Source organism: Nelumbo nucifera, chromosome 5 (assembly GCF_055504915.1).
Source record: "Nelumbo nucifera cultivar China Antique chromosome 5, China Antique-T2T, whole genome shotgun sequence".
Taxonomy (NCBI): Eukaryota; Viridiplantae; Streptophyta; class Magnoliopsida; order Proteales; family Nelumbonaceae; genus Nelumbo; species Nelumbo nucifera.
The window spans coordinates 41,713,266-41,739,881 of NC_142653.1; the positions used below are offsets into that span (position 1 = coordinate 41,713,266).

General features: G+C 38.2%; 1 protein-coding gene and 1 pseudogene across 2 annotated transcripts; both read left to right on the forward strand.

Moving 5' to 3' along the window:
• Nucleotides 1-1,440: 1,440 nt before the first annotated feature.
• Nucleotides 1,441-3,895, forward strand: LOC148791466 (caffeic acid 3-O-methyltransferase 1-like). Its single transcript, XM_088888188.1, has 4 exons — nt 1,441-2,100; nt 2,555-2,865; nt 2,969-3,033; nt 3,638-3,895. The coding sequence occupies exons 1-4, from the start codon at nt 1,685-1,687 to the stop codon at nt 3,893-3,895; spliced, it is 1,050 nt and encodes a 349-aa protein (XP_088744314.1). The 5' UTR covers nt 1,441-1,684.
• A 13,099-nt stretch (nt 3,896-16,994) lies between these two features.
• LOC148791467 (caffeic acid 3-O-methyltransferase 1-like) lies at nt 16,995-26,338 on the forward strand (annotated as a pseudogene). Its single transcript, XR_016075994.1, has 5 exons — nt 16,995-17,360; nt 17,509-17,833; nt 21,402-21,411; nt 25,582-25,628; nt 25,936-26,338. The product of XR_016075994.1 is annotated as a caffeic acid 3-O-methyltransferase 1-like (transcript).
• The last annotated feature ends 278 nt before the right edge of the window (nt 26,339-26,616 follow it).

The window sequence follows — 26,616 nt, forward strand, 5'->3', positions numbered from 1 at the left end:
AACCTTGCCCAAGTTCTTTCAGTTTCTTTGTTCTTTGTTAAACTAAACTTGAATAGGCTTTCTCATCTCCTTGCCTAGTGGGGTTTGGTCACTTCAAATGAGTGGTTGGACGCATGCCTTTTGTCCTATTCTTAAACTATTTTAGTTGATTAATTTTGTTTCTGTTCCTAAGGAGGTGTTTGGTTGCAAAGCAAATAAATTTGTATTGATGCAAAGTTATAGCAGAATAAAATAAAGCGCAAAACAAAATTAAATCAAAATATGCATTATTTTCATTTGTACTCTCATGCATTATTATACTGGTGCAAACAATTTTGTATTACAACCAAAAGCAGCCTAAAGCTCAGTTTGAAAAGAGTACAAATACAAATATAAATGTAGAGTACAAAATCTGGTATTTTATAAATATATACACTACGTAATTGTATTTGTACTCTTTCCAAATTGAGCCAAAGTAGTAGTATGTAATTTATTTTTTTGGTGTTTCTCCTCTTTGCTCTATTGTTTTCTTACTTGTGGAGTGAAATTTTGTTAACCAAAGAAAAAAAAGAAGATATTTTCGTTGCTAAGAAAGAAAAAAAAAGAAACAAAAGTATAGGTAGAAGCCTACCTGGCCATCAAACTACAAATCACATTAAGCATTCATATCACATGTCATTAGCATCATGGACGAGCCTCTATATATTTCATAAACAGTGACATTGTGAGCCGTGAGAGAGGGATTATCTTAATTCTAACTGTGTAGCTTTCTTTCTAATTCTGCTCTACAGTGAGTATGGCTTTAATCATCAGTAATCACTTTGAAACCCCAAGTGAAGAGAAAGAAGAAGAAAACTGTATATTGGCGGCCATGCAATTGGCAAGTGCTTCAGTGCTTCCTATGGCCTTGAAAATCACTACAGAACTAGATGTGTTCGAGATCATATCTAGAGTTGGCCCTGATGCGTAGGCTTCAGAGATTGCCTTGCACCTTCACACTGAAAACCCAGATGCAGCAACCATGCTCGACCGTGTCTTGTCTCTACTGACGAGCTACTCTGTTCTTAAATGCTCTCTCGTCAAACAGGACAATGACCAAGTTGAAAGGCGTTATGGCTTGGCTCCTGTCTGCAAATTTTTCACCAACAGCCAGGACGGAGTGTCTCTTCGACCCCTGCTTCTACTGCAACTAGAAAAGTCGCTCATGGATAGCTGGTATGAGGTCATAAAGTGTGAGGCATGCCGATACAAGGGGTTGTGTGGCTTTTGTTCATGCCACATCTACCTCAGCTAAAGTGTGAGCTGCATGCCAATACAAGGGGTCCTGGCACAGGGCTAAAACCAAGAATCGTGGCCTTAGATTTATTTGTTGTGGCCCCACAATATAGACAGACACTTCATCTAATGTGACAGATGTTCTCCCTGTAATCTTTCTCTTCTCCTACTTTATTATTCAGTTCTACTCTCTTATCTCTTCTCTTATGTACATGTCATCCAACTAATGTTATTAGCATTTGAACTTTCAATCAGATACTAGCAGCCTATTGTTTGTCATAAAATCAAACAAATCAGATCATACGTATACGTACACCTCATTAGTATCATGGAGCCTCTATATATTATTTCATAACCTCTGAGGCTCCCAGCTAAAAGGGAGAAGATAGCTCTCACTTTTAATTATTTTCTGTTCCAATATATAGTGAATATGGCTCTAACCAGGGGCAGTAATCACTTTGAACCCTCAAATGAAGAGAACTGTATGTTGGTGGCCATGCAATTGGCAACTGCTGTAGTGTTTCCTATGGCTCTGAAAGTGGCTACGGAGCTAGACGTGTTTGAGATCATATCTAGAGCTGGCCCTGATGCCTACCTCTCGGCTTCAGAGATCGCCTTCCACCTGCGCACTGAAAACCCAGATGCAGCTACCATGCTCGATCGTGTCTTGTCTCTACTAACGAGCTACTCTGTTCTTAAATGCTCTCTCGTCAAACGGGACAATGATCAAGTTGAAAGGCGTTATGGCTTGGCTCCTGTCTGTAAGTTTCTCACTCGCAATCCGAATGGAATTTCTCTTGTACCTCTGCTGCTAATAAATCATGACAAGCTGATCATGGATTCCTGGTATGAGCTTACTCTGTAAATTTCTCACAGCGCTCAGCGCTCTTGTACATTTTTCGTTTCAAACATTCATCACTTGGTTTCATAATGAAGGGTGCGCCCCATTTTATGATAAATGTGATGTGCCGAAATCACTTCCCTTCTATCTTCTCAGTTTGGATATGCAGCTAATTAGAAACAATTAAAGCTGCAGAAATTAATATGGCGTTCAAATTCTAATGAACTTATTTTCATCTCTCTATGAAGTAATGTTCTTTTTTTTTTTTTTCATTGTAACGTATGAAAAATTAGATTCTTTCACCTTGACTTGAACTCTTTCCAACCTGGTGACTAACAATCATTTCACATGTTTCATGTAAGAAATGGAGTTGAGCTTTCCCACATTTTTTGTTGAATTTGTGTGTTTTACTTTGTTGATCTGAACTAAAACGAAAGTTATCAATATCACTACTTGTAGGTGCCACCTGAAAGATGCTATTTTGGAAAGTGGAATTCCTTTTAGTAAGGCCCGTGGAATGACCTTCTTTGAGTACTGTGAGACAGATTCCAGGTATAACAAGTTATTTAACAAGGCAATGTCAGTTCATAGCAATATAGTCATGGACCAGATTCTTGACACATACAATGGATTTGAGAGTCTCAAAGAGGTGGTTGATGTGGGGGGTGGGACTGGAACCACCCTAGAAATGATTACATCCAAGTATCCTCAGATCAAAGGTATCAATTTTGATTTGCCTCATGTCATAGCAGAAGTTCTATCCTATGCTGGTAAGAGCTTTCTTTGTCTTGATTTAATTATTATTATATTAGAAAAAATAAATATAACTTCTGTTTATAGATTTCTAATAGAATAATTATAACTATGCGGCAGGTGTGGAACATGTTGGAGGGGATATGTTTGAATGTGTCCCAAGAGGAGAAGCCATTTTTATGAAGGTAAATTAGCTCTTTTGTTTATTTATTAACTAAATTGTAGGGTTATTCATCATATTAGGCAGATTAGCCATATTTAATCACTTATCAAAAGAAATAATAATAATAATCCATGATCTCTAGAAGACCATTACTTCATTATGAATTTCTTTGTAGGCTCAAGTCATTAAAGCAAATAAAATTTTGAAATCAACTAAAAAATCATCAATTAGTACTGCATCATTTTCTTATCCCATATCATAGATTTTTCCTTTTCTTATATAGTTGTTTTTTATTCAGAATGTTGCAATTTCATTATAAGTGTTAGTGCAACAAACTGGGTCCATCATTGGCCCTTCAATCATAGGAAACAAAATATAGACAGGGTATATATTTAGGAAATTAAAATGCACATGGTTATGCCAGGGTACTTTCTGTTCTATTCTTTTGTGATTTAATGGCTCCATAATATTGGTTCATTACTAATTCAGAATAGGAGATGAATCAGTCCTTTACATTTTGTTTCAAATATCTGTTTTCTGTTGTTCTATTTAATGAAATACTATTCTAGTTTTCTTGATATTTGTAATGGATACTTCACAATTGGAGTGATGAACATTGCTTGAAGCTTTTGAACAACTGTTGGAAAGCCCTACCAAAATCGGGAAAAGTGATTGTTGTGGAATCAATTCTTCCAATGGCTCCAGAGAATAGTAACGCCTCTAAGGTTGCCTTCCAATATGATTTAGTCATGCTAGCTTTTTGCTCCGGAGGAAAAGAGAGGACGTATAAGGAGTTTGAGGCCTTGGCAATAAGCTCTGGTTTTGCTAAATGTGAAATTGTTTGTTGTGCTTACCACACTTGGCTTATGGAGTTCCACGAATGATCACATATTTTTACCTTTGCAAGATATTGTGGTTTTTAAATTTTCACCATTATAAGAAAGTAGTCTGTTTGATCTTATGGTGTGCATATTCTGTCATGTCTAAACATTTTGTTCATTGAGTCATATTTACAAATACTTTTCTAATTTGTGGGGTGTTAGAGTATACAAGTAGAATCTTTCCCAAAACACATGCCTCGCCCTGATAGAACCTTTTTTCCGAAGTCCAAACTATATGGACAGACTCTGCCATTCCTAGGGCAAGCCCAATGATTGCAGAATCCAAATCAGCTGTAATCTCTTGGGACGCCCCACTAGTGAGTAGAGGTGTAAATCGGATTGTGCCACTAGCGGCCTGGTACAGCAAAATGGCACACGGGTTGTTATGGGTTTTGTTCAAGAAGGAATTTGGGTAAGTTTTCTTCTTTCTATTCGTGTCGTTAATATTGTTCTTATCATTCAGAAATCCATGCTTTTACGGCTGTGAAACGGAGTGTAATTTTGGGTTTTGTTCGAAAATGAATTTGGTAAAGTTTTTCTTGTATCCTTTCTATATTCGCGAGTAAAGAAGATTGAATCAAAGGGGTTGTTGTCTGGTCTGCAAAGTTGGCTTTGAATCTAAGGGATTGTAGTCTTCTGGTCACGATTGGGGTGCTTGGTGAGGCCACTCTACCATTGGCCGCCATTAATTCTTCCGTGGAACCTGAGGCTGCCACTCCTTGGAACATATGGGAATGGCTGGCACTTGGAGTCTAAACACAGAGCGTTGGATAATCATGTTGAAGTCATGAAAGATGATGAGAAGAATGTATTATGTATTGGGTGTGTTGGGCTGCAGCAATATCTATCCATCAGTTGCTCTTGAAAGAGGATAAGATGAACCCATATTTACTTCAAGTCGATTTTACCCAGCTCAAAAACTAATGAAGCCACTATGATCAACAACATCTACAGATCTCCCAAGCTATTATTGTAATGCTCACAACCAAATACTTATGACCTAAAGTCTCAAACCCAATATACATACTATGAATTTCAGAATATGCTTCATTTACATGCCACTTCAAGAATGAACTGTAGAGTGCATTGGATGCCAATATATAGTTTGAACTTAACAAAGAACTTAGCTGTAGAGTGCATTGGGCTTGGGTTGATCAGTTCCCCCAAAGACCCAATGAGACCAAAAGGGCCAAAAAATGTTGTGACACTTAAACGGGATAAACGTTTGGTCAATGGGTCATGGCCTCATGGGTCGATCTGTCCCCATCCTCTCCTAGGAACCCTGCCCTTTCATCCCGAGCAATAACATCAAAACCCAACCACATGAACTTCTTCAACTGTCCACAAATGCAAAGCCCTCTAGTGACAATAGTGTACTCAAAGTAAAAGAAGCAACACATAAAGCTCAAGGTTGTAAGAAATAAAAACCCAAGAGTCCCTAGTGATGGCTCATGCGGTTTCAGTCGTTTGACCCTCTTCAGAATCTCCCAGTAAGGCATGGCTTCAAGGTCTTGAGCAAGAAGAATCTTTATCATTTGGAAGGGAATGGCCGATGAAATGGGTTATTCTTGAAGAAACTTGAAATGGGGTTTCTAAATGGACGACTGTCTTCCCTTGTGCAAGAGAGACAAAGAAGAAAGATTGTTCGAAATCAGTGGCTTCCTCTGCGAAGATCGATGAAAAAGAAAGATTTTTGGAATTAAAGTTAGATTCCCTCTCTTTGGACTTGAACGCAAGGCATGAAGGAGAAGAATATGTTTTTGGTTTGGTTTTTCTTTGGATTTCCAAGCTTCCCTTGGAAAGCTTGTCCCTTGGGGCTTTTGGTTTGGTTTCTCTAGATGGAAAAGACTAGAGCTGCCTAAGAATTCAAAGGGTTAAGAGTGATTAGTGCTCTTTGAAGTTAGGGAGGTTGAGGTTGAAAATTGCCAGTTAATGGATAATGAATAGACTTCTCCAATTAATGAGGGGACCTTCGGTCAATTGATTGTTGGGTCATCAGAGGAAGATGGCTTGAAGGATCATTGGGTAAAATTGGTTTCCAAGACAATAAGGTTGTTTTTCCTCAACGATGAAGAATTTGCTAGAGATCTATTTCGGGCTATGGAGGAGGAAACCATTGTTAGCCTTATGAGAGCCAACACCAACCTTCAATTTTAACAAACAATTGTTTTATTGTACATATAATTGTAAAACAAAACATATAAATCATTTAAGTAAGATAAAATAAATTATTACTAACTTTAAGTTTTTATTAAATTTTAGGGGAAAATTGAATCTTAAATTATTTAATTCAGTTTCTATAATTATAACTTTACTTTTAGTTTTCATAATCATAATTTTCAACTTTTAATAATTTTGTTGAAAATTATTATTTATATAGTAATTCTATTTTTTAAATAATAGCTATACTTTCATTTTTAACATGTAATTTATTGGTAAAATAAAGCATATAAATCATTTATTTTAGTTCTTATATTTATAATTTATAATTTTTATTAAAGTTCAGAAACAATCCAAAAGTTGACAACATACAGTTTTGTCAAATTCGGCATTGGTACACTTCTCTATTAGTCTGTATTGTACTATTCAAAGATGGCACAATACAACCCAATATGGAGGTATATATATATATCATGTCGATCATGACTTGTGCGATACATAACTAGTTCGAGTCTTTTGACATGGCTTGTTTGTTTCAGCTGGTTTTGTTTGGGTTTTAATGGTTCTTTTGTCTATTAGCCTACAGAGTTTCTCATTTGTTCTTTGTTGGTCCTACTTTTTCTGGAACTTGGCCTTTGTGTTTTGTACCATTTTTCATATTCTTTTAATGCTTTTTTTACCTTACGCTTTTCAAAAAAAAAAACTATAGAAATTACATATTTTAATAAATTATGTGTAGTGCAAACTATCAGGATACATATTTGGGAAACATTTGAAAATTGTAGAAGATTTAAAATATGGTTTAAATTAGAAAATGTACTTATTACATTGATTAATTAATTATTTTATTTCTTATTCAAAATTGTTATCGATATAGTATCAATTAGAAAAAGCCTATAATAAACTTGTTCAAAATATTAAAGCTTAAAGCACGTGTTATTTTAAAAATTTGTTTAATATGTAGCTTTGTTTTCGCCGGTAAATAGCTGTAGTAGTAGGGTCTGGATGTAGTAGGCACGCTAGGTAAGCGCAATGAGTGAGCACGTAATAGCTGTGTGACACATGTCCTAGTTAATGTGCCTTTCATCCAAACTTTTTTGTTCCGTTAAATAGAAATTATTTATTATTTTATTATCTTTGTCAAAATAATTAAAAATAAAAAACAATAAAAAAAGAAAACATAAATGAGTCCCAACTCCCAACACGTTTAGGTTTTTCTTTTTCATTGTTTTTATTTTTAATTATGTTGACAAAGATAATAAGATAATAGATAATTTTTGTCTAACGGAACAAAAACGTTTGGATGAAAGGCACATTAACTGGGACATATGTCACACTGCTATTACATGTTTACTCTCACACAGCTATTACTTGTTTACTTAGTGTGCCTAAACGGATCCCGTCTTGTTTTAGCTTGGATGAGAGAAAGATATTATATTTTGGTGAAAACATGCACTACCTTGTTAAAATTTTTAAGGACATAATTGACATTAACCCAGGTAAAATGAGGTTTGGAGATGGGTCAGTTGTTAACCCAAAATCGTTACAGTATATGTAAATGGTCCACTTGCAGAAGCTTAGGCTTAGTTTGAAAAGAATGCAAATACAAATATCCACAATACAAATATACAAAATACAAGGTTTTTTACTCTATATATTTGTACTTGTATTTTGTATGTACTCCTTCCAAATGGAGTCTTGATGATAATTTGTGGGTCGTTCTCAAGTATAAATTGCTTGGTCAATTTTGAAAGGAATGGCCAAAAGTAGACAATCCTGAATCTGGAGAGAAAGCTTACCCACATGTGGAAATGAAAATACAAATGTTACCAAAATGGTTGTCATCTTCTGCCGACACAGAAGACTACTAGCATGAAAAAATCTTTTATTTTTGGTAGTCAATTACTTGATGCAACTTGTTCTCAGTTGTTAGACTTAGTCGAATACTGCCATTTCATTAGTTGACTACTAGTGTGACACCGGGCTCTATAAAACTATTATAGGTAATCATCTACTTAGTGACACTAGTCTCAGCTGTCACAAGTAGTCAATTATTGCCTTATGGATAGTTGACTACTAACTATGTCCAACCTCAAAAAACTTACTCCTATATTTTGGGAGTTGACTCCATAGGCCTCCTCACTTAGAACTTTCACATGTAACCTTAGTATAAAGTTTGGGGAAAGCCTAGTCACCTTTCTCTAATTTAACTATTGGTTTCCAAGGTTTTACTAATGCCGAGGTGGGTCTTAGTTAAGCCCATTATTGTGCATATTGCAAATAATTACATCAAATTATAAATTACATCAAATTATAAAAAAATAAAGTAACTTAAAAACTCTAGAGTTTAGCGTCTTCTTTCTCTTCTTCTTCTTCGTGGTAGCAATAATATCTTGCTTGGAGAGTGCTTAGTCCATCATTTGATACAACTACTTCTTTATATGTCAAATCATCAATGTTTACATCAAATCTTTTAGGTTTATCCAAGGAATTATCTGATACAATGACAAACTTATTTTTCACAACATTACTACTCTCAATGAGTTATTCTCATCTTTGTTGTTGTTTCTGATTTCCTCGATTCTGGTATTTTAATATTCTATATATATATATTTTATTACCCAAAATCTTGGTGCATAGATTTTTAGAGGGGTAAAGTTTTTATGTCACCCCTCATAGGTTTCTTTTTCAATACAATAATAAAATTTTAAGTGGCCACTCCTCCACTAGGAGTACATTTTGGGGTTGAAAAAAAAATGAACTTGTTATCATTAAAAGACATAGCACTTGTTGATCGTTTGAGGACAAGTGCTTACTATTAAGCCAAAAGATATATCTGATAAGGAAGGCGTTTGTCTTAATAGCCACTGAATTCAAATCAAAATTTGAAAAAATAAGGTGAACCCATGCTAGCAGTTGTCTTACTAGGACCAACCTCAGAAAGACCTTCCTTGGAACAATGATGAACTGAGACTTCAGTGGTTGCATAGACACATTAGTTTTCAAATAACCAGTGTCATCACTAGAGACTACCTACTTTATTCTTCTCAATGTAAGCCCCATTTTCTCCTTCATGTCTGATGGCATAGGAGAATACCTCTCTTGCCACTACCCTCCCTATCCCCAACTAAAAAATCCTTAGGAAAAAGAAACAGCATTTGTAGGGGTGAAAACAAAACAAAAAAAAAAACCAAACTGAAAAATCGGTTAATTGAACCGGTTTGTTCAGTGTTTTAAAAAAACCAAAGGTATCAGTTCAGTTTCGGTTAACCAATATAGAAAACCGGAAATTAACTGAACCGACCGGTATATATATTTCTATATATTATATATTTTTTATATATTATTTATTATTTAAAATATAATATTATATATATTTAGAATTTTTATTACATATTTTATAATATATATTGTAAAATTTAAAAAATTGAAAAATCGATGAATTGAACCGATAGTTAACTGAACCGGTCAACCTATTGGCTTCGGTTTCTAGTTTTCCAAAAACCGATAATACCGATTCAATTACAAAAAAGGCCTACGATTCACCGTGAACACCCCTAATCATTTGTCACCAAACCTTTATTGCCACCTTAGACATTGGGCAATGTACTTTGTCATTTGTGACAGTGACCTACTTGCCCTTGTCCACTAGAATCCCAACTACAGGTTCACTATTCAACAACACCCTAATGTGGTCGAGCTGTAAAGCGGGTTGTGCTGCTCGAATGTTGACACGATATGGGTTGTGCCAGGTATAGCCTAGTCATTGTAGCAACTAGGTCATGTTGTAGCCCGATCTGTACCCCTAGGCCATTTTGAGCTTGGGTTTTGAAGACTATAGGCCGGCATGGCACGATATGGCAAAGTGGACCGTTCTAGCATGACCCAGGGCCTGACTTGGCATGACCCCGTTGACAACATCACAACATGGCACGGAGTCGACCCACTATGGGCCACACTGATTTTTTTTTTTATTTCATTCTAACGTGTATCTTTTTTATTTAAATTTTTAATCTTCTAAATGACAAAAATGCTAAAAATGGGAATTTAAGGTTAGAAAAAGGTTTTTTCGGCAAAAGTAGTAGGGAAAGGTTCCTTTGGATTCCTAGAATGTATAGATCTCAAAAAATTAACTAAAATAACCCAATTGGCCAACTGAGTGCAAGGTTATGACCTATGAAAATTTAGATATACATGTAGTGTGTAATCCATGACCTAAGACTAAGTCAAATGGGTTAATGATTTTTGGTCGATTTTTAGTTTTTAAAATACTGGACTTGAAAAAGGGACTAAATAATAGTTCAAGCAGTGAATCAAAGACAAGTTGAAAGCACTATTTTCAAAACCGGACTGGATCGGAAAAACTAGGAACCGGTCACCTGACTGGTTCTGTTTTCCTCCAAAACTGTTGATTTTGGTAAGCAAACCGCTGAACCATTCGGTTAATCGTTCGAACGATTTTGACCGTTATTCAAATTTTTAATTTTTTTTGTCAGAACAGGCTAGCCATTCGGGTCGAACGGTCGAATCGTTTAAACCGATAATCAAACCCCTGACCAATTTAGTCACTGGTTCGTTTTTAAAAACCATAGTTGAAAACATTGTCAAATACCCTAACCAAAAATCTCTAATTAATAAAGTTTATTTGAGAGAAAGTATAGAAAGGGAAGAACATAGTTGACATGAAATAGGATGGGTGAAGGGATGAGAGATCCATCCTATGGACGCCCAAAGATTGCGGAATAAGGGGCGAATTTCAAAAATTTTTTATTTCTCCCTTCAACTGGAAATCGTATTCCCTATTTAGAAAATCATATTTTCAAGGATCAATCTTGAACCATAAACTGAACCAGATCTGAACCAAAAGGAGTGGGAGAGGATTATACCTGATACGGAGAAATACTATCTCCCAATGGATGTGTTCACGCCTAAGGAAGGATCCAAAATCTGCTCCCACTGAATATGGCGCAGTGAAGGATGGAGCAGAATCAGCAATGTTCTTCAAAAGAACTTGACCCTTCGCAAGAATCAACTAGACGGCTTGTGAGTACAGCTCCAATCAATCTTTTCCCAAAAGATTGAAATCAAGATCCAATCTTGATTGCTCCCAAGAACTGGAGATCGAACTGAAGGAATGGCAATGGCAGGAAGGTGGCGGCAGAAGAGAATTCGCAGTATGCAGGAAATCTCTTAATCTCTCTTTCTTAAAGAGAAGAATGCTATTGATGTTATTGTGTTTTTCAAGGCTGCCGCCCCCTTCCCCTTTTATAATCTTAAAGGGATCAGCTCCTAATCAGATTAGGAGTTGCTAATCCAAATCATATTTGGGTTAGAAGTCCCTTAGTGATAAGGGATAATCCTTATCTTATCTGCAGATCAGATCAGCTGTCTCCTAATCTAATTAGGAGGTTTCCATATCTAAATCTTATTTAGATCTTGGACTCTCTAAGTGGATAGGGTCTAAGCCCAATCCTTTTAGCTGACCCACTTCAGAATTAGCCCCCTTTAGATGACTGATCAAATCAGCCCAGTTCGAAATGGGCTTAAGGCCCATTAAGGTTATGTACTCAAAAAACCTTCCAAATTGCTGCCCAGTTGGGCTTCCTTGTATGGCGTGGGACCCAAACATTGATCTACACATCAGCCACATGGGTTCAGCCCAGCCTTTGTTACAAGGCCTGGCCGAATGCACTGCTGAAGACAGTGTACCCCCTGAAACCCATCAAATGAGCTCTATGGGCCCAACACTTACACTAAGTGGTCCCTGGGCCAAGCCACCTTGTAACACCCAGGGACTGTGAGCAGATGCAAGATTAGCCCATCAGGCATTATCCTTAATGGTCTTACACTTAACCTCTCAGCCCATAATGATCATACAGTGCCCGACAAGAGAGGACCTCTCCCTCGGTTGCAAGGAACAGTGTTGCACTCTCCACTCATATGGATCCCGGGAATTAAAACCTTTCGCAAACATTTTAGAAATCATATATATTCTTTTATATCTTATATAAAATATATTTTGCAAAACAAATCTCAACGGTTGAAATCGGCTGCCGGCAGTCTTGGTTTCCATCAGTGAGAGTGCATCCCCGATCATTACCTTTGTCCGACAAAGGGGCTGATCCTGTCACTATGATCACCCACTCAGATGAATTCTCGGACTGTCCCAACATACCCAGGTTTTGACCCCCGCTAAGGATCTCATTGATTGGTACATCAAAGATAGCCCAATCCGACACCTAGTGCAGTATCATAATCGAGTCTAGGGGTCGGGTGTAACTTTCCAGTTTTGCCCATCAATCTCCAAGGTCCAGGGCAATACTGGAAATCTGGTCCAATTCAAAGATTCAATTAATCCTACACTGTATGTGCCTAGGGTCTCACCCTGGCAGCTGAGACAGGCCACCCCAACCGACTTGGTGGCACCACAGTGTCAGCCTTGTCAGGATAGGTCTCCCCAGACCGACCCACCGGCTGTGAACATTCTAAACTAACACGAGTCTCATTAAGTGTCCAGTTTAAGGGTATAACACAGAAACATACCAAGGGAACATGAATCAAATATGTATCTTTATTCATTTACAATAAACTCATAAAGTACATCATTCTGATTGAAGCTAAGGGCATACAAAACTGTCTAACAATGGGATGGATGGAATAATACTTTTAATAATTAATCCAGATCTACCTGCATGAGAGAGATGTTGGGTGTCAAATTAACATGCAAAAGGCGTGCCAATTGTAATAAAGTCTTATGGGTGTATAAGCTAGTCTAATAATACAGTTTTTTTTTTTCTTTTTTTTTCTTGGATTATTAACTACTAATGTAGTCTACTTTGACCCAATCCAGACCACTTCTGAAGTTTGAAGGATGTAGAGGAGTTGTTTGGTAGTTTAAATGTTGTGATGTTTGGAAAATGTACATATTACAAGTTTACTCTTCAAACTATTATTTAAAGAATAAAAAATGGAAATGATTAAAATATTATAAAATAATACAAATACAATTTTAAGAAATGATAAAATAATAAATGATTAATAAATAATATTAAAAAGATAAATAAAAATATTGATAGAAATAAAAAATAATATTAAACAATAAAATAATAAAAATATTTTAAAAGCAAAAAAATTAGACACAAAAAAAATTAATAAAAAATTAACAATAATGTTAAAAAGGATAAAAAATTATGTAGGGGAAATGCTAGTCACAACTTGGCAGTGAAGGTAATAGCAAGGTTTTCGAACTGTCGTTGACTCGAATGGTCGGACTGTTCGGCCTGGGAACTGTTCAAGCAACCGGTTCCATTTAACCCAAAACTTTGCTTTTTGTAAAAAACTGTTGAAAAAGTCAACAACCCATTGGCGTGGGTGGTCAAACCGTCAATCCATTCAATGGTTTTTGACAGTTTTTATTTTTTTTTATTTTTTATTTTGTTTGTCAAAACGGGTTGTCCGTTCGAACTGGATGGTCGGACCGTCGACTCAAAAACTGGTGGCCAGAACGGTTTTGTTTCTGGGTCATTTTTTTAAAACATTGGGTAATAGCAAGATTTTCGAACCGTCATTGACCCAGAAGGTCGGATCATTTGGCCCGGGAACTGTCTAGACAATTGGTTCCATTTAATCCAAAACCCAAATTTTATTCAAAAAACGTTGAAAAAGTCAATAACCCATTGATCCGAGCAATCAAACCATCAACCCATTCAACAGTTTTTGACTGTTTTTTATTTTTTATCATCGACCTAAAAGCCAGTGGCCAGAACTATTCCATTTCGGGGTTGTTTTTTAAAACGTTGGGTAATAGTACCCATACATAATTATCATACTCATCTCCCTCATATAACCACCAAAAGGAAAGGAAATTCTGATATAACGTTCTTTTAACAAAAACCTTTGCTCTCAAGTCATGGCTCAAGCATCCCGTTGTTCAAGAAAACCAAGTCGTTGCACTAGGATTGAGGAGTGGATTGAAGAACAACTTCGAGATCATCGTTTCTGGTGTAAACCAAGATGGATTTGAGGAAATCGAGTGGCATAGATTCCCCTCTCTTCACAAGCACATCGGAACCGTCCCCCGTGCTTTGCAACGCTTTTCCTACTCGCCCACATCCGACGATGATGGCGGGGACAACAACGATGGTGGCCACCATTGCCATTGACGCCCTAATCTTAACACCACTAGACCAATTAGCTAATAGTGGCTCTGCTGCAGTGACGTCAGATGGAGCTAGTAGAAAAGATTGCAATTGCATTGGCCATCCATGCGTCAGTGACCACCGGCGCCTGCACCACCACCTCAAGCCTTGGAATTCCTTAACGAATCAGAGCATGGGCAATTTAACTCACCTCGTCCACTCCCTCTCTTTCTTCTTCAGTTCTTGTTCTTGCTGTTCTTCTTCCTTTCAATTCCCCTCCTTTCATCACTTGTCCTATTTCAACCTTGATCCCGAACAAAAACATAGCACCACTGACTCTAAGGACCGAGTATGAATCATGCAGAGGAGGAGGAGGAGGATTGGAGTGGCCTTGGATTTTGGGCAGCTCAACCTGAGCCTGAGCCGACTCATCCTGCAATTTGACACGAGCAGGCCTTGGATTTTGAGCCTCTATTGGGCTTGGGCCCATAATTTTGGGATGGACTCGAGCTTAGTCATTATATAATCTAAACCTGGTTCGAGACAAGTCCTTCCTTATCCTAATCCGAACCTGACCTGCCTATCAACATACATTATGCATAATTTTGGTAAACCATACATATATGCTTACATGATACATACACATTAATATTAAATTTTAACATGGGTTCATTGACCAATCCTAGGACAACCCAATTTGGACCCAACCTAAGTGCATCAAATTTCAATTCAGGTCAGGCCTAGGTTGGACTGTTCGGACTCAGGCCGTAAGTCAAATTCTTAAGGCCGGGCCTAGGTTACATAAAAGATGTGACCAATTGGGTGGTATTCATCAAAATTCATGGGACTGCTTTGATTGGTCGAAACTCTTTCAATACATACCATATCTCTCTAGTATCATAGATTTTCCCTAGTTTTGAAGTGCAATTGTCATTGTCCCCTTTTAGAAGATCCAGGTAAGATTTATAAAAAATAAATAAATAAATAAAATAAAAATCCTTGAACTTTTGCAAACTATAGAGCCCTAAAAATATGCCACATCTTTGCTTCTTGGCTACTTCTTAAAGGAGATAATCCACTACATCAGTAGCCACTAAAAACAATTCTTTAGGCATAAATTTACTATTATAAGAATTAACATTGCTGATATTGCAAAATGTGGGACATGGGGTTAGAAAGTGGAACTTGGGTAATTAAGATATACTCCCAACTCTCTTCCAACAAGCCATTGCCCATCTCTTCTGGCACCAAAACATCTCCTGTAGGGCTGTGTATAGCATTTGTGGGATATTCTCCGTGGGCAGCTGATCCTATCCCCTCTCCATAAATGACAAGGGAGATGTTTTCAATGTACACTTACAATAATTTGTTAGAGCTTTTTGTTGGTAGGGGATCCATACCTGGACCTGAGGGTTATATAGTAAAAGTGTCAGGCATGCCAATAAAGGGGGATGTGGGGTTTACTGTTCATGCGACATCAACCAATTCACTTTTATTAGAGTGTCGTGGCGCTGGGAAAAAACCAAGAATCATGGGCTTTGATTTATTGCTCTGGCTCCATTAATATACACTTCCAACTATTAGGATGTCAGCCATCTCAAGCAGCGGTGTCAATTGGACTGGATTTGGTCCAAACCGATCCGGTCCAGTGTGATTTCATTATAAATGAATCAAGTCCAATTCAATCCAATAAATATTTTAGATCAATTTGGACCAATTCAATTCAATCTTTTGACCATTCAATCTGTTCAAATTCATTTTATTTTAAATTGATTTCAATTCAAACCTGAAAACTGGATCTACTAACACCGATATTTTTATTTTATATCAATGGACCAGACCCAATCTAATTCCAATCCGAAATTAATTTTGGACTGAACGAGTCTAATCCAAAAACCGGTCCATTGATGCCCTTAATATCATTGATCAAGGGTCATAAGCCTATGAATGCACCTCTGTCATAAAAGTGCCAGCTGAATGCCAATATTCCTGGCGCTGGGCTAAAACCGAGAATCTTGGCCTTGTATTTATTGCTGTGGTCTCACCAATATAGACACTTCATCGAATGCGACCACGCTGCAGCAGATGTTTTCCCTGTATATTCTTCTCTTATGCACGTAAGTGCATGTCACTCAAATAAAATTTTATATTATTAGCATTTGAATTTTTAATCAGATACTAGCAGCCTATTGTTTAACAAATCAGAATGGAGTCACTATATATTTCATAAGCTCTGAAGCTCCAAGCTTAAAAGGAAGAAGATAACTGTTTTCTCTTCCACAATGAATATGATTAGGGGTGTAAAGGTATTCGAAAATCCGATTTTGAATTCGATATTTAATATAATCGAATTAAATTTGGATAATTTGAATATTTAATTGATCAAATTCAGATATTTTATTTCTATCAAATTATTAATCGAATTCGAATTTAGATATGACCTAATTCGATTCGATAAATATCCGAATTCGACCGATTATTTAATTCTTATATATAATATATAAAATATTTTATATAATATATATAATAATTAAGTTATATAAATAATTTATATATTTATATCAATAAAATATTTATTTTATATATTTATTAATTATCTAAAATAGTTACTTAATCGAATTCGAATCGAATCAGATATTCGAATATTTAATCGGATTTAAATTCAGATATTAATTTCAACATCCATCAGATATTGAATCAAATTCGGATATCGGATTTTCTAATCGAATTCGAATTTGAATATTGCTTGATCAGATTTGAATTCGATCTATTTACACCCCTAAATATGACTTTAATCAGTAATAACTTTGAAACCCCAAATGAAGAGAAAGAAGAAGAAAACTGTATGTTGGCGGCGGCATTGGCAAAGTGCTTCAGTGCTTCCTATGGCTTCGAAAGTAGCTACAGAGCTAGACGTACTCGATATCATATCTAGAGCTGGCCCTGGTGCGTACCTCTCGGCTTCAGAGATGGCCTTGCACCTTCACACTGAAAACCCAGATGCAGCTACCATGTTCGACAGTGTCTTGTCTCTACTGATGACGAGCTATTCTGTTCTTAAAGGCGTTATGGCTTGACTCCTGTCTGCAAATTTTTCACCAGCAACCAGGATGGAATGTCGCTTCGACCCATGTTTCTACAGGATCAGACAAGTTGCTCATGGATAGCTGGTATGAGCTTACTTGCCGAACTATATATAATCTCTGATTTGGGTACATTCCATCACCAACATCACTCCTTATGTGACATGCATTCTGTATCTATCTCCAGGAGAAAAAATTACATATCCTATCTGAACATTATCACTGCTTGCTGCAGGTACCACCTGAGAGATGCTATCTTGGAAGGTGGAATTCCTTTTGATAAGGCACAGGGAATGACCATATTTAAGTACTGTGAAAAAGATTCAAAGTATAACAAATTCTTTATTAGGGGAATGTCAGGTCACACCACAACGGTAATGGTTTTGAAGAAGATTCTGGACACATATAAGGGATTTGAAGGTCTCAAAGATGTGGTTGACGTGGGAGGTGGGAATGGACTCAAACTAAAAATGATTACATCTAGGTATCCTCAAATCAAAGGTATGAATTTTGATTTGCTTCATGTCGTAGAAGAAGCACCATCCTACCCTGATAAGAATGTACTCACTTAAAATGATTACATCCAATCAACCCGGTTCGATCCAATTCATGTTGGTCGGTTTTTCTTTAGTATCGGTCGGTTTTGGGTTATAAAAAAATATAAATCGATAGTTCGGTTCGGTTTTGATCGAAACCGAACTGACACAAATCAACTTAGATATATATTATATATAATATATTTCAGATATATATATATATCTGATATGTTTCAGTTTTACTATATATTTTTCAGATATATATTTGTGAAAATATATATATTTCAGCTTTATTTCAAAAATATACATATTATATATAAAATTTCTGATATATAAAATATTAGTTTTAATCCATCAAATCATTTTTAATTTTTAGGCATCCAGCCTTTGCTTTGTTAAACTTGAATCCTTTACTGTTCACACCGAGAGAATCATTCACAAAACCGACCCAAACCGATTCAAACTGATCATGTCGGTTTTACTTAGTATTGGGTCGGTTTTGGGTTCATTTCTAGGTAAACCAACCAGGTCAGGTCGGTTAGAAAAATGCTAGTAAACCGACCCAACCCGACCCGTGAACAGCCCTAGTGTGATGCTATGGCTTACAAGTAGAATCTTTCCCAAAAACATGCTTTAAGCTCGTATAATCTTTCCCAAATTCCAAAAGCACTGGACAGATATTCTCTCATTCCTAAAGCAAGTCTATGATCACAAAGTTTATATCTGCTGCTATCTCCTGAGTCCCGATGATTAGGAGTGTCAATGGACCGGTTTTGGATTGGACCCTGTCTAAACCAAAATCAATTTGAATGAATTGGACATACCAATAAGACATATTGAATTAGAACAGTCCAGACTTGATGGTCCAAAGTATTTACTCGATTGGATTGGACATTGTCCATCTATAAAAAATTTATATTTGAATGGGTCCGATTGAGCCAATATCTAGTCCATTGATAGAAGATAAGAATATAAGTGTCAGTGGACCAAATTTGAATAAATTAAAACAAATTTGAACAGGTTAAATGGTCCAGACACATTAAATTGAATCAGTACAAAATATTCATTATATTGGATTGGACCTGATACATTTGTAATGAACTCACTTGGACTGGATCAGATTGGACCAAATCCAGTACAATTGACACTCCTACCCACGATGAAACACCAACACGCTGGTGACGGAAATCAATTGAAAACATCACCTAAAAGTGTGCTTCTCTCATGATAACCACGTGGATATGATGGATGAAGAACGCCCCCGCCCACCAAGGCCTGAGGGCGGTCGAGAAACTCCGCACATCCTCCGGCTTAACGACCGAGCTAGCTGGGAAAGGGCTAGCCCTAGAAAGGCCCCATAGGCTTCTGAGATAGGAAACTAAGCGTCCCATGGTTGAGAACTCGGGAAACGAAAGATCTCGGGCAACTACACCTCGGTCAGCACAAGAGCGGGGATGCTGAGGCATAACCCGACTGACTATGCCTCGACCAACTACACCTTGGCCGCGACAAGACTGGGGATGCCAAGGCATTTCCCAGCTTGCTATGCCTCGACCAACTACATCTTAGTCGGCACAAGACTGGGGACGCTAAGTTGTTGCCCGACTGGCTATGCCTCGACCAACGAACTAAAATCATAGGAGTACAAAGAGGTCGCCCAAGGCACAACCTACCCCAACTAACAGAAAATGGTACAATAAGGCCAATAGAAAATTGTATAATAAGATGCCGAGGCATAGCCCTACTGCCAGCAGCTTAGCCTGCAGCTCAGCCAACTGGGCCTTCTGCTGTAGATACTCAGAGTGTTCCCATTCTGTAGACAAACACGATAAGTATACCAAGAAAGAGAACGAAACACAAGGAATAAGAAGAGGAGACTTACCTGTGCCACAGACCATAGCAGCGCACACTCCAGTGCTCCGCTGCCGACTCCAATTGATTCCCAAGCTATTGACATTGTCATGATTCCCCACAATAACTGCTCGGGAACCCCAGTTATCTCCAGATTGTCGTCCAAATGAACCAACCACCTCGGCACGTGCAGACCCAAGCTACTACCTGCCTTAGTTACCGACGCGCCTATGGGACGACGAACCCCTTCAGGGTCGACCACGACAACATCGTCCTTCTCATCCTCCTACTGCCAGACTCTCTGTTGCCGAAGAGTCCCCCCTGTTCGTAGAACGTGGCCGTTATCCTGCCTTGGAGCGAGCTTCTGGTTGCACACCAGCTTGCTCCTATCTTTGTCGAAGTGCCTTCATTCGGTGAACAATCTCTTCCTCGCTAACCATACTTATACCTACAACACAGGATACCCAATGTAAGTAAAAGGCAGGCAAGATAAATTATACTCGACGAACGAATAGTAAAGGAAACAGACCAGCCACCCTCTCCATCAGCCCGACGAGCATCAACATCTTCGAGGATGTGTACGCGATAACGCCGATTTCATGAATCATGCTCAGGGCCGACCTCTCCTCCCAAGTGAGTGCTAACCATTGGGGCTGTAGCAGAGTCATCCTCGACTCCCGCAACTGGGCAGGAAAAGGGGGACCCTTGGGAATGCGCACGAAGAAGAACGACTCCTTCCAGTTTCTCACGGAGGAAGGGGCCCCGACTAACGACCAAATATTCCACCGAGTGGAGAAGTAATAGTACCCCTGCTGGTGGTGTTTCAGCTAGAGAATAAAAGTTCACCATCACCAGGGTTAGTTCGACATCACAGACGACACAGTAGGACATAAGTTCGAGCAAGAACCTAAAGGAGTTCGACATCAGCTGCACCGGAAACACCATGTACCAGTTTAGCACCTCGGCGAACCCCTCACTCAACTGGAACCTCAGTCCAGCCTCCAAACTATGCTCATAAACACATAGTTCACTGAGCTGAGCATCAGTGGCCATCTCCCCGGGAAGTGGACACCTCATTTGGTATTCCGTGGGAATGGAGTAAATAGCTCGGATCTGAGCCATATCCACAGGCGCCAAGATGCAGGACGTTGTGCCAAATTGACGACCTACCCGTAGAGAAAGCTCTGCTTCCATCTCGGAGGGACCAGCCTCAGCCTCCTCAACTTCGGCAGCCACAAAATATCTCAGTTGAGGCTCGTAGTTTGAACCATAAGAAGAGCTGGAACCAGAACTACTGAAGGACCCGGAAGAGGAAGAGGACTGATGAGATGAAATGGACATACTGGGCAATTCACAAGAGTTGAGGAGCGAAGGCCACCAAGCTATCTATCGTGTTAGTTGTCGAGCTATCCACTGTCTTCCCTTTTATAACCATCAGGGGCACGGATTGAGAAGAGATCAACGGTGTAGATGAAGCATCTCTAACAATGCCTCAGAAGACCAATAACGTATGACGGGAAGCCTTGAAAACCGATGTGGCATCCTCCGCAGGCAGTAGTTACGCCTATTAATTGCACCGGTTCAACTACACTACCGGTCCAACCTTTGATGCGGAGACCCACAGTACCGGTCCAACCTTCGACGTAGACCCTCGGATAGGGCACTCAAGTCCTCGGATAGGCTGCTTAAGGCTACAAGGCCACGCAGTAGTCTAGCCGAGGACTCCCCTCCTCGACAACAGAACTGGGGGAGTAGTTTTGGAACCGAAACTTCGGTTCTCATTTAAGTTTTGTAGCCGACGAGCGAAAGACTCCTCGACAACGACTGACATGGCATGGACAAATCATGATGACTTTAGTTGCACAGCTCGGAAACCCCGAAGGAACCCGTCTTTGTATCCCGACACCCCGTGGCCGAACGTCACACCCTCAATTCTAGAGCTCGGCCTCCAACCGTCAGCAAAAGGCCTTTCCTCGGCATACGACCAAGCTAAGCCTCGATTTTGGAAGGTTGACACATAAAAGCCGAGCATGACACAAACCCCAATTCCGAAATACGGATCCAACTCCAAATCTCGATGCACCATGGCCGAGCATCACCACGGCACCAAAGCTTGACTTCCACTTGGAACCAGAGTCGTTCCTCGGCCCCAACAGGATGGACTCGGAAGCTCAGTTTGACACTTTGGCCCTTTGCCAAGCTACGCAACCGCACAACATTTCGAGGAGTGGTTCGAATTCCGAAGTCAGAGCTTTTAGAGTTCTGCAGCCAACGATGGGAAGATTCCTCGACCATACCCCATATTGCCTGGTTCTCAAGATTGCAACAGTCACCGGGGAACACCAAAAGGGCCAGATGCCCATCCAGACTTTAACTTGAAGTTCTTTAGCTGAAGAACGAATTGGACTACTTCATTCCTCAAATTCAGAACTGGGGTAGTGGTGTTTGGGTCATGGTTGAGCTGGTCCTGTGAGACACGTGGCTGCCTAGCTATCGCCCTGCCATGTCATCCTGGCTTTGCCACGTCGGTCTAGCTATACTATTATTGTGGCCCCCGTCTTATCCTTCCAGCCATGTCAACTACACGTCATGCGGATGAGCACAATTACAGATAAGGAGGAGTAAGGAAAGATGACTCCACTAGGAAATGAGACTCTATCTCGAGTACCACTGGCCAGGATACGGATCTTTGGCGATAAAAAGGCACTCCATGCTCGAGGTAAGGGATCCATTTCTGAGACTAGTACTGCTACTTAGCTTGGCCCGACCACCCAACACTTCTTACTAACTTGAGCGTCAGAGTACTTACCTAGGGATAACTCCTCGGGCCTCTGATTTCTTTCTTGATCACAGGTCTTGAAGCGTAGCCTCGTCCTTATATCTCGGTCTCACCCTGTCAACAAAGACTACCTGGTTGCTCTCCTTAGTTCGTACACCACCTCGGATTGAGCAGCATCAAAATCCATACTCACTGTAGACTAGAATAAAGATAATCTCTCTCATGGCTCATAATCTCACAATTTATGAACTATATAGAGGCTCGTCGATGATGCTAATGACATGTAATGTGAATGCGTGATGTGAATTGTAGTTTGATGGCAACCACTACCAGCCATTAGGTAGGCTTCTATCTAAACTTTTGTTTATTTTTTTCTTTGTTACCAACGAAAATATCTTCTTTTTTTTCTTTGGTTAACAGAATTTCACTCCACAAGCAAGAAAACAACAGATCAAAGACGAGAAACACCAAAAAAAGAAATTACTTACAAGTACTACTAACTACTTTGGCTCAGTTTGGAAAGAGTACAAATATAATTATGTTGTGTAAATATATACAAAATAATGCAAAATACAAGATTTTGTACTCTACATGTATATTTGTATCTGTACTCTTTTCAAGTTGAGCTTTAGGCTGATTTTGGTTGCAACACAAAATTGTTTGCATTAGTATAAAAATGCATGGGAATGCAAATGAAAATAATGCATATTTTGATTTCATTTTGTTTTGCGCTTTACTTTTTTCTGCTTCAAATCTTATTTTACTTTATTTGAACTACAATTAAAGAAAATAAAGTAAAATTTGGCACAAAAATAAGGTGTTGGGCTCCAACACCTTGGGTTAATACGATAGAGGGCCCATACATTGGGTCCCACTAAAACCTTCCATCCCATTGAGCCCAACATGAATTCAAGAAAATAAATAATAAACAAAAAGAGGGGGGAAGAAATTCTGGTTGGATCTTGACCGACCACATTACCCATGAGGTGTTATTACACCTAGCTGACAAGTGGCTTCTTCACAAATGATTTCCCAATTAGTTGAACATGGCCCCATAATTAAGGGAAATTGATTCAATTGCCATTTCAGTCTAGAGAAGAGCATTTAAATTGAATTATCGGATTTCAATGGCATCCAATTTAATCTAAGTTAAGAAAAAATGTTACAATTAATCAATTGGATTTCCTTTTATGTGTAGGCCCAACCATGTGCCAAGTGGCACTTCGTTTCAAGTACAGTTAGGGATTGAAATTAACTTCAATTAAATGACTTAATTACCTTAATTAGGTCAACAAAATGATCACCGATATGTCAATTTAGTGCCCCCATTTCAATTAACGTTAAATGGTGATGAATTGAATTGAAACCATTCAAATCAATTCAAATATTTCAAATCAGTTCATCGTCTATTGGTGAGCCTCTATAAATAGAGGAGAAAACAAGAGGAAGGTCCCATTCGGCTCCCCCCTTTCAACCACTGCTTCCGTTTGTCTTCGACCGCTTCTGTTGTTTTTGAAAAAGGAGAGGAAATGCGCTGCACTAAGATCAAGGAAGAAAGAAGAAAGGCCCCAACTCTTGAATTGCCGAAGCACCGAAATTGCTACAACTTCGTGCCACATCAACCCGTGAAATTCCCATGATTCAAAGGGTTTCTATCAATTCTACAAGCAAGAACATTGCTTCAGCTGTTCACGTTCTAATCATTGGTTGAGCATGAGTAAATTTTCATTGACACAAGGTTGGGCGTTGCTTGTTTCTAATAATTACAAGTTCTAGTCACAGTTTCGGCTTTCGTCCAAGGCAAGAGAATCAGAGGGTTTTTTTTGCCATGAAAAGGTGAGTCTGTATCCCATTTAAATTTCTACAACAAAAAATTAAATTCCTTTGAATTTGTTCAATTAATTTTTGTGCTCTAAATTTATGCACAAAATTTGTATTGACAACAGGAAGGGCAGTGTTGTAAATAGTTTTTTTGTTACTTGACTATCTAAACCTTGCCCAAGTTCTTTCAGTTTCTTTGTTCTTTGTTAAACGAGACTTGAATAGGCTTTCTCATCTCCTTGCCCAGCGGGTTTGGTCTCTTCAAATGAGTGGTTGGACGCATGCCGTTTGTCCTATTTCATAAACTATTTTAGTTGATTACTTTTGTTTCTGTTCCTAAGGCGGTGTTTGGTTGCAGGGCAAATAAATTTGTATTGATGCAAAGTTATAGCAGTGCAAATGATTCGGGTGAAAATTCTGATTTTTTTTCAAATTTTACCTTATTTTCTTTGATTGTAGTTCAAATAAAGTAAAATAAGACGTGAAGCAGAATAAAATAAAGTACAAAACAAAATTAAATCAAAATATGCATTATTTTCATTTGCACTCCCATGCATTTTTATACTAGTACAAACAATTTTGTGTTGCATTCAAAAGCAGCCTAAAGCTCAGTTTGAAAAGAGTACAAATACAAATATACATGTAGAGTATAAAATCTTGTATTTTGTATATATTTACACTACATAATTGTATTTCTACTCTTTCCAAACTGAGTCTAAGTAGTTAGTAGTACTAGTAAGTGATTTCCTTTTTTGGTGTTTCTTGTCTTTGCTTCGTTGTTTTGTTGCTTGTGGAGTGAAAAGTGAAATTCTGTTAACCAAAGAAAAAAAAAAAAAGAAACAAAAGTCTAGGTAGAAGCCTACCTAATGGATGGTAGTTGTTGCCATCAAACTACAAATCACATCACGCATTCACATCACATGTGATTAGTATCATGGACAAGCCTCTATATATCTCATAAATAGTGAGATTGTGAGCCGTGAGAGAGGGATTATCTTTATTCTAACTGTGTAGCTTTCTTTCTAGTTCTGCTCTACAGTGAGTATGGCTTTAATCATCAGTAATCACTTTGAAACCCCAAGTGAAGAGAAAGAAGAAGAAAACTGTATATTGGCGGCCATGTAATTAGCAAGTGCTTCAGTGCTTCCTATGGCCTTGAAAGTCACTACAGAACTAGATGTGTTCGAGATCATATCTAGAGCTGGCCCTGATGCGTACCTCTCAGCTTGGCTCCTGTCTGCAAATTTTTCACCAACAGCCAGGACGGAGTGTCTCTTCGACCCCTGCTTCTACTGCATCAGGACAAGTTGCTCATGGATAGCTGGTATGTTTGAATATGTCCCCAAAGGAGAAGCCATTTTTATGAAGGTTAGTTCTTTTAGGTCTTGAGAGGGGTAGACTGGATATGTCCCACGATATCTAGAAGAGAATTACATTCACCATGAATCTCTTTGTAGTATCAAGTCATTTAAAGCAAATAAAGTTTACAAATCAAGAAAGTCATAATGTCTATTAGTCCTTAAATCAAGGAAGTGATAAAACATAGACAGAGAGTATTTAGGAAATTAAAATCCACAGTATTATAGGGTACATTTTCGATATGTTCTTTCGTGATTTAATGTCTCCAAATATATATATATATATATATATATTTTAATTTTCGTGATTTTTGTAGTGGATACTTCATGACTGGAATGATGAAGATTGCTTAAAGATTTTCAGAAACTGTTGGAAAGCGCTACCAAAGTCAGGAAAAGTGATCATTGTTGAATCAATTCTTCCAATGGCTCCAGAAGCTAGTTACCGCTCTAATATTGCCTTCACACATGATTTAGTCATGCTAACTCATTGCCCTGGAGGAAAAGAGAGGACACAAAAGGAGTTTGAGGCCTTGGCAATAGACTCGGGCTTTGCTGGTTGTGAAATTGTTTGCAATGCTTACCATACTTGGGTTATGGAGTTCCACAAATAATTAGTTCCTTTTTTTTTCTTTTTTACTTTTGAACTTGTGTGTGACTTTTTTAAATTATGCATCCGAATAAGAATGAAATGCAGTTTGATCTTTATGGTGTGCATATTTTATTTTCCAAAATGATCCAAATTTGATCCATTGACACCTACTGATTCATTTATAATGGACTTACATTGAACTGGATCAGATTGGACCAAATTCCGTCCAATTGACACTCTTACCCGCGATGAAACACCAACACGCCAGTGACGGAAATCAATTGAAAACATCACCTGAAAATGTGCTTCTCTCATGATGACCACGTGGATAAGCTTAGGTTCCATTCTCCGGATGAAATAAAAAGCTTATCATTTTGGGAAGACCTATCACCTATCCTTGGTCTTC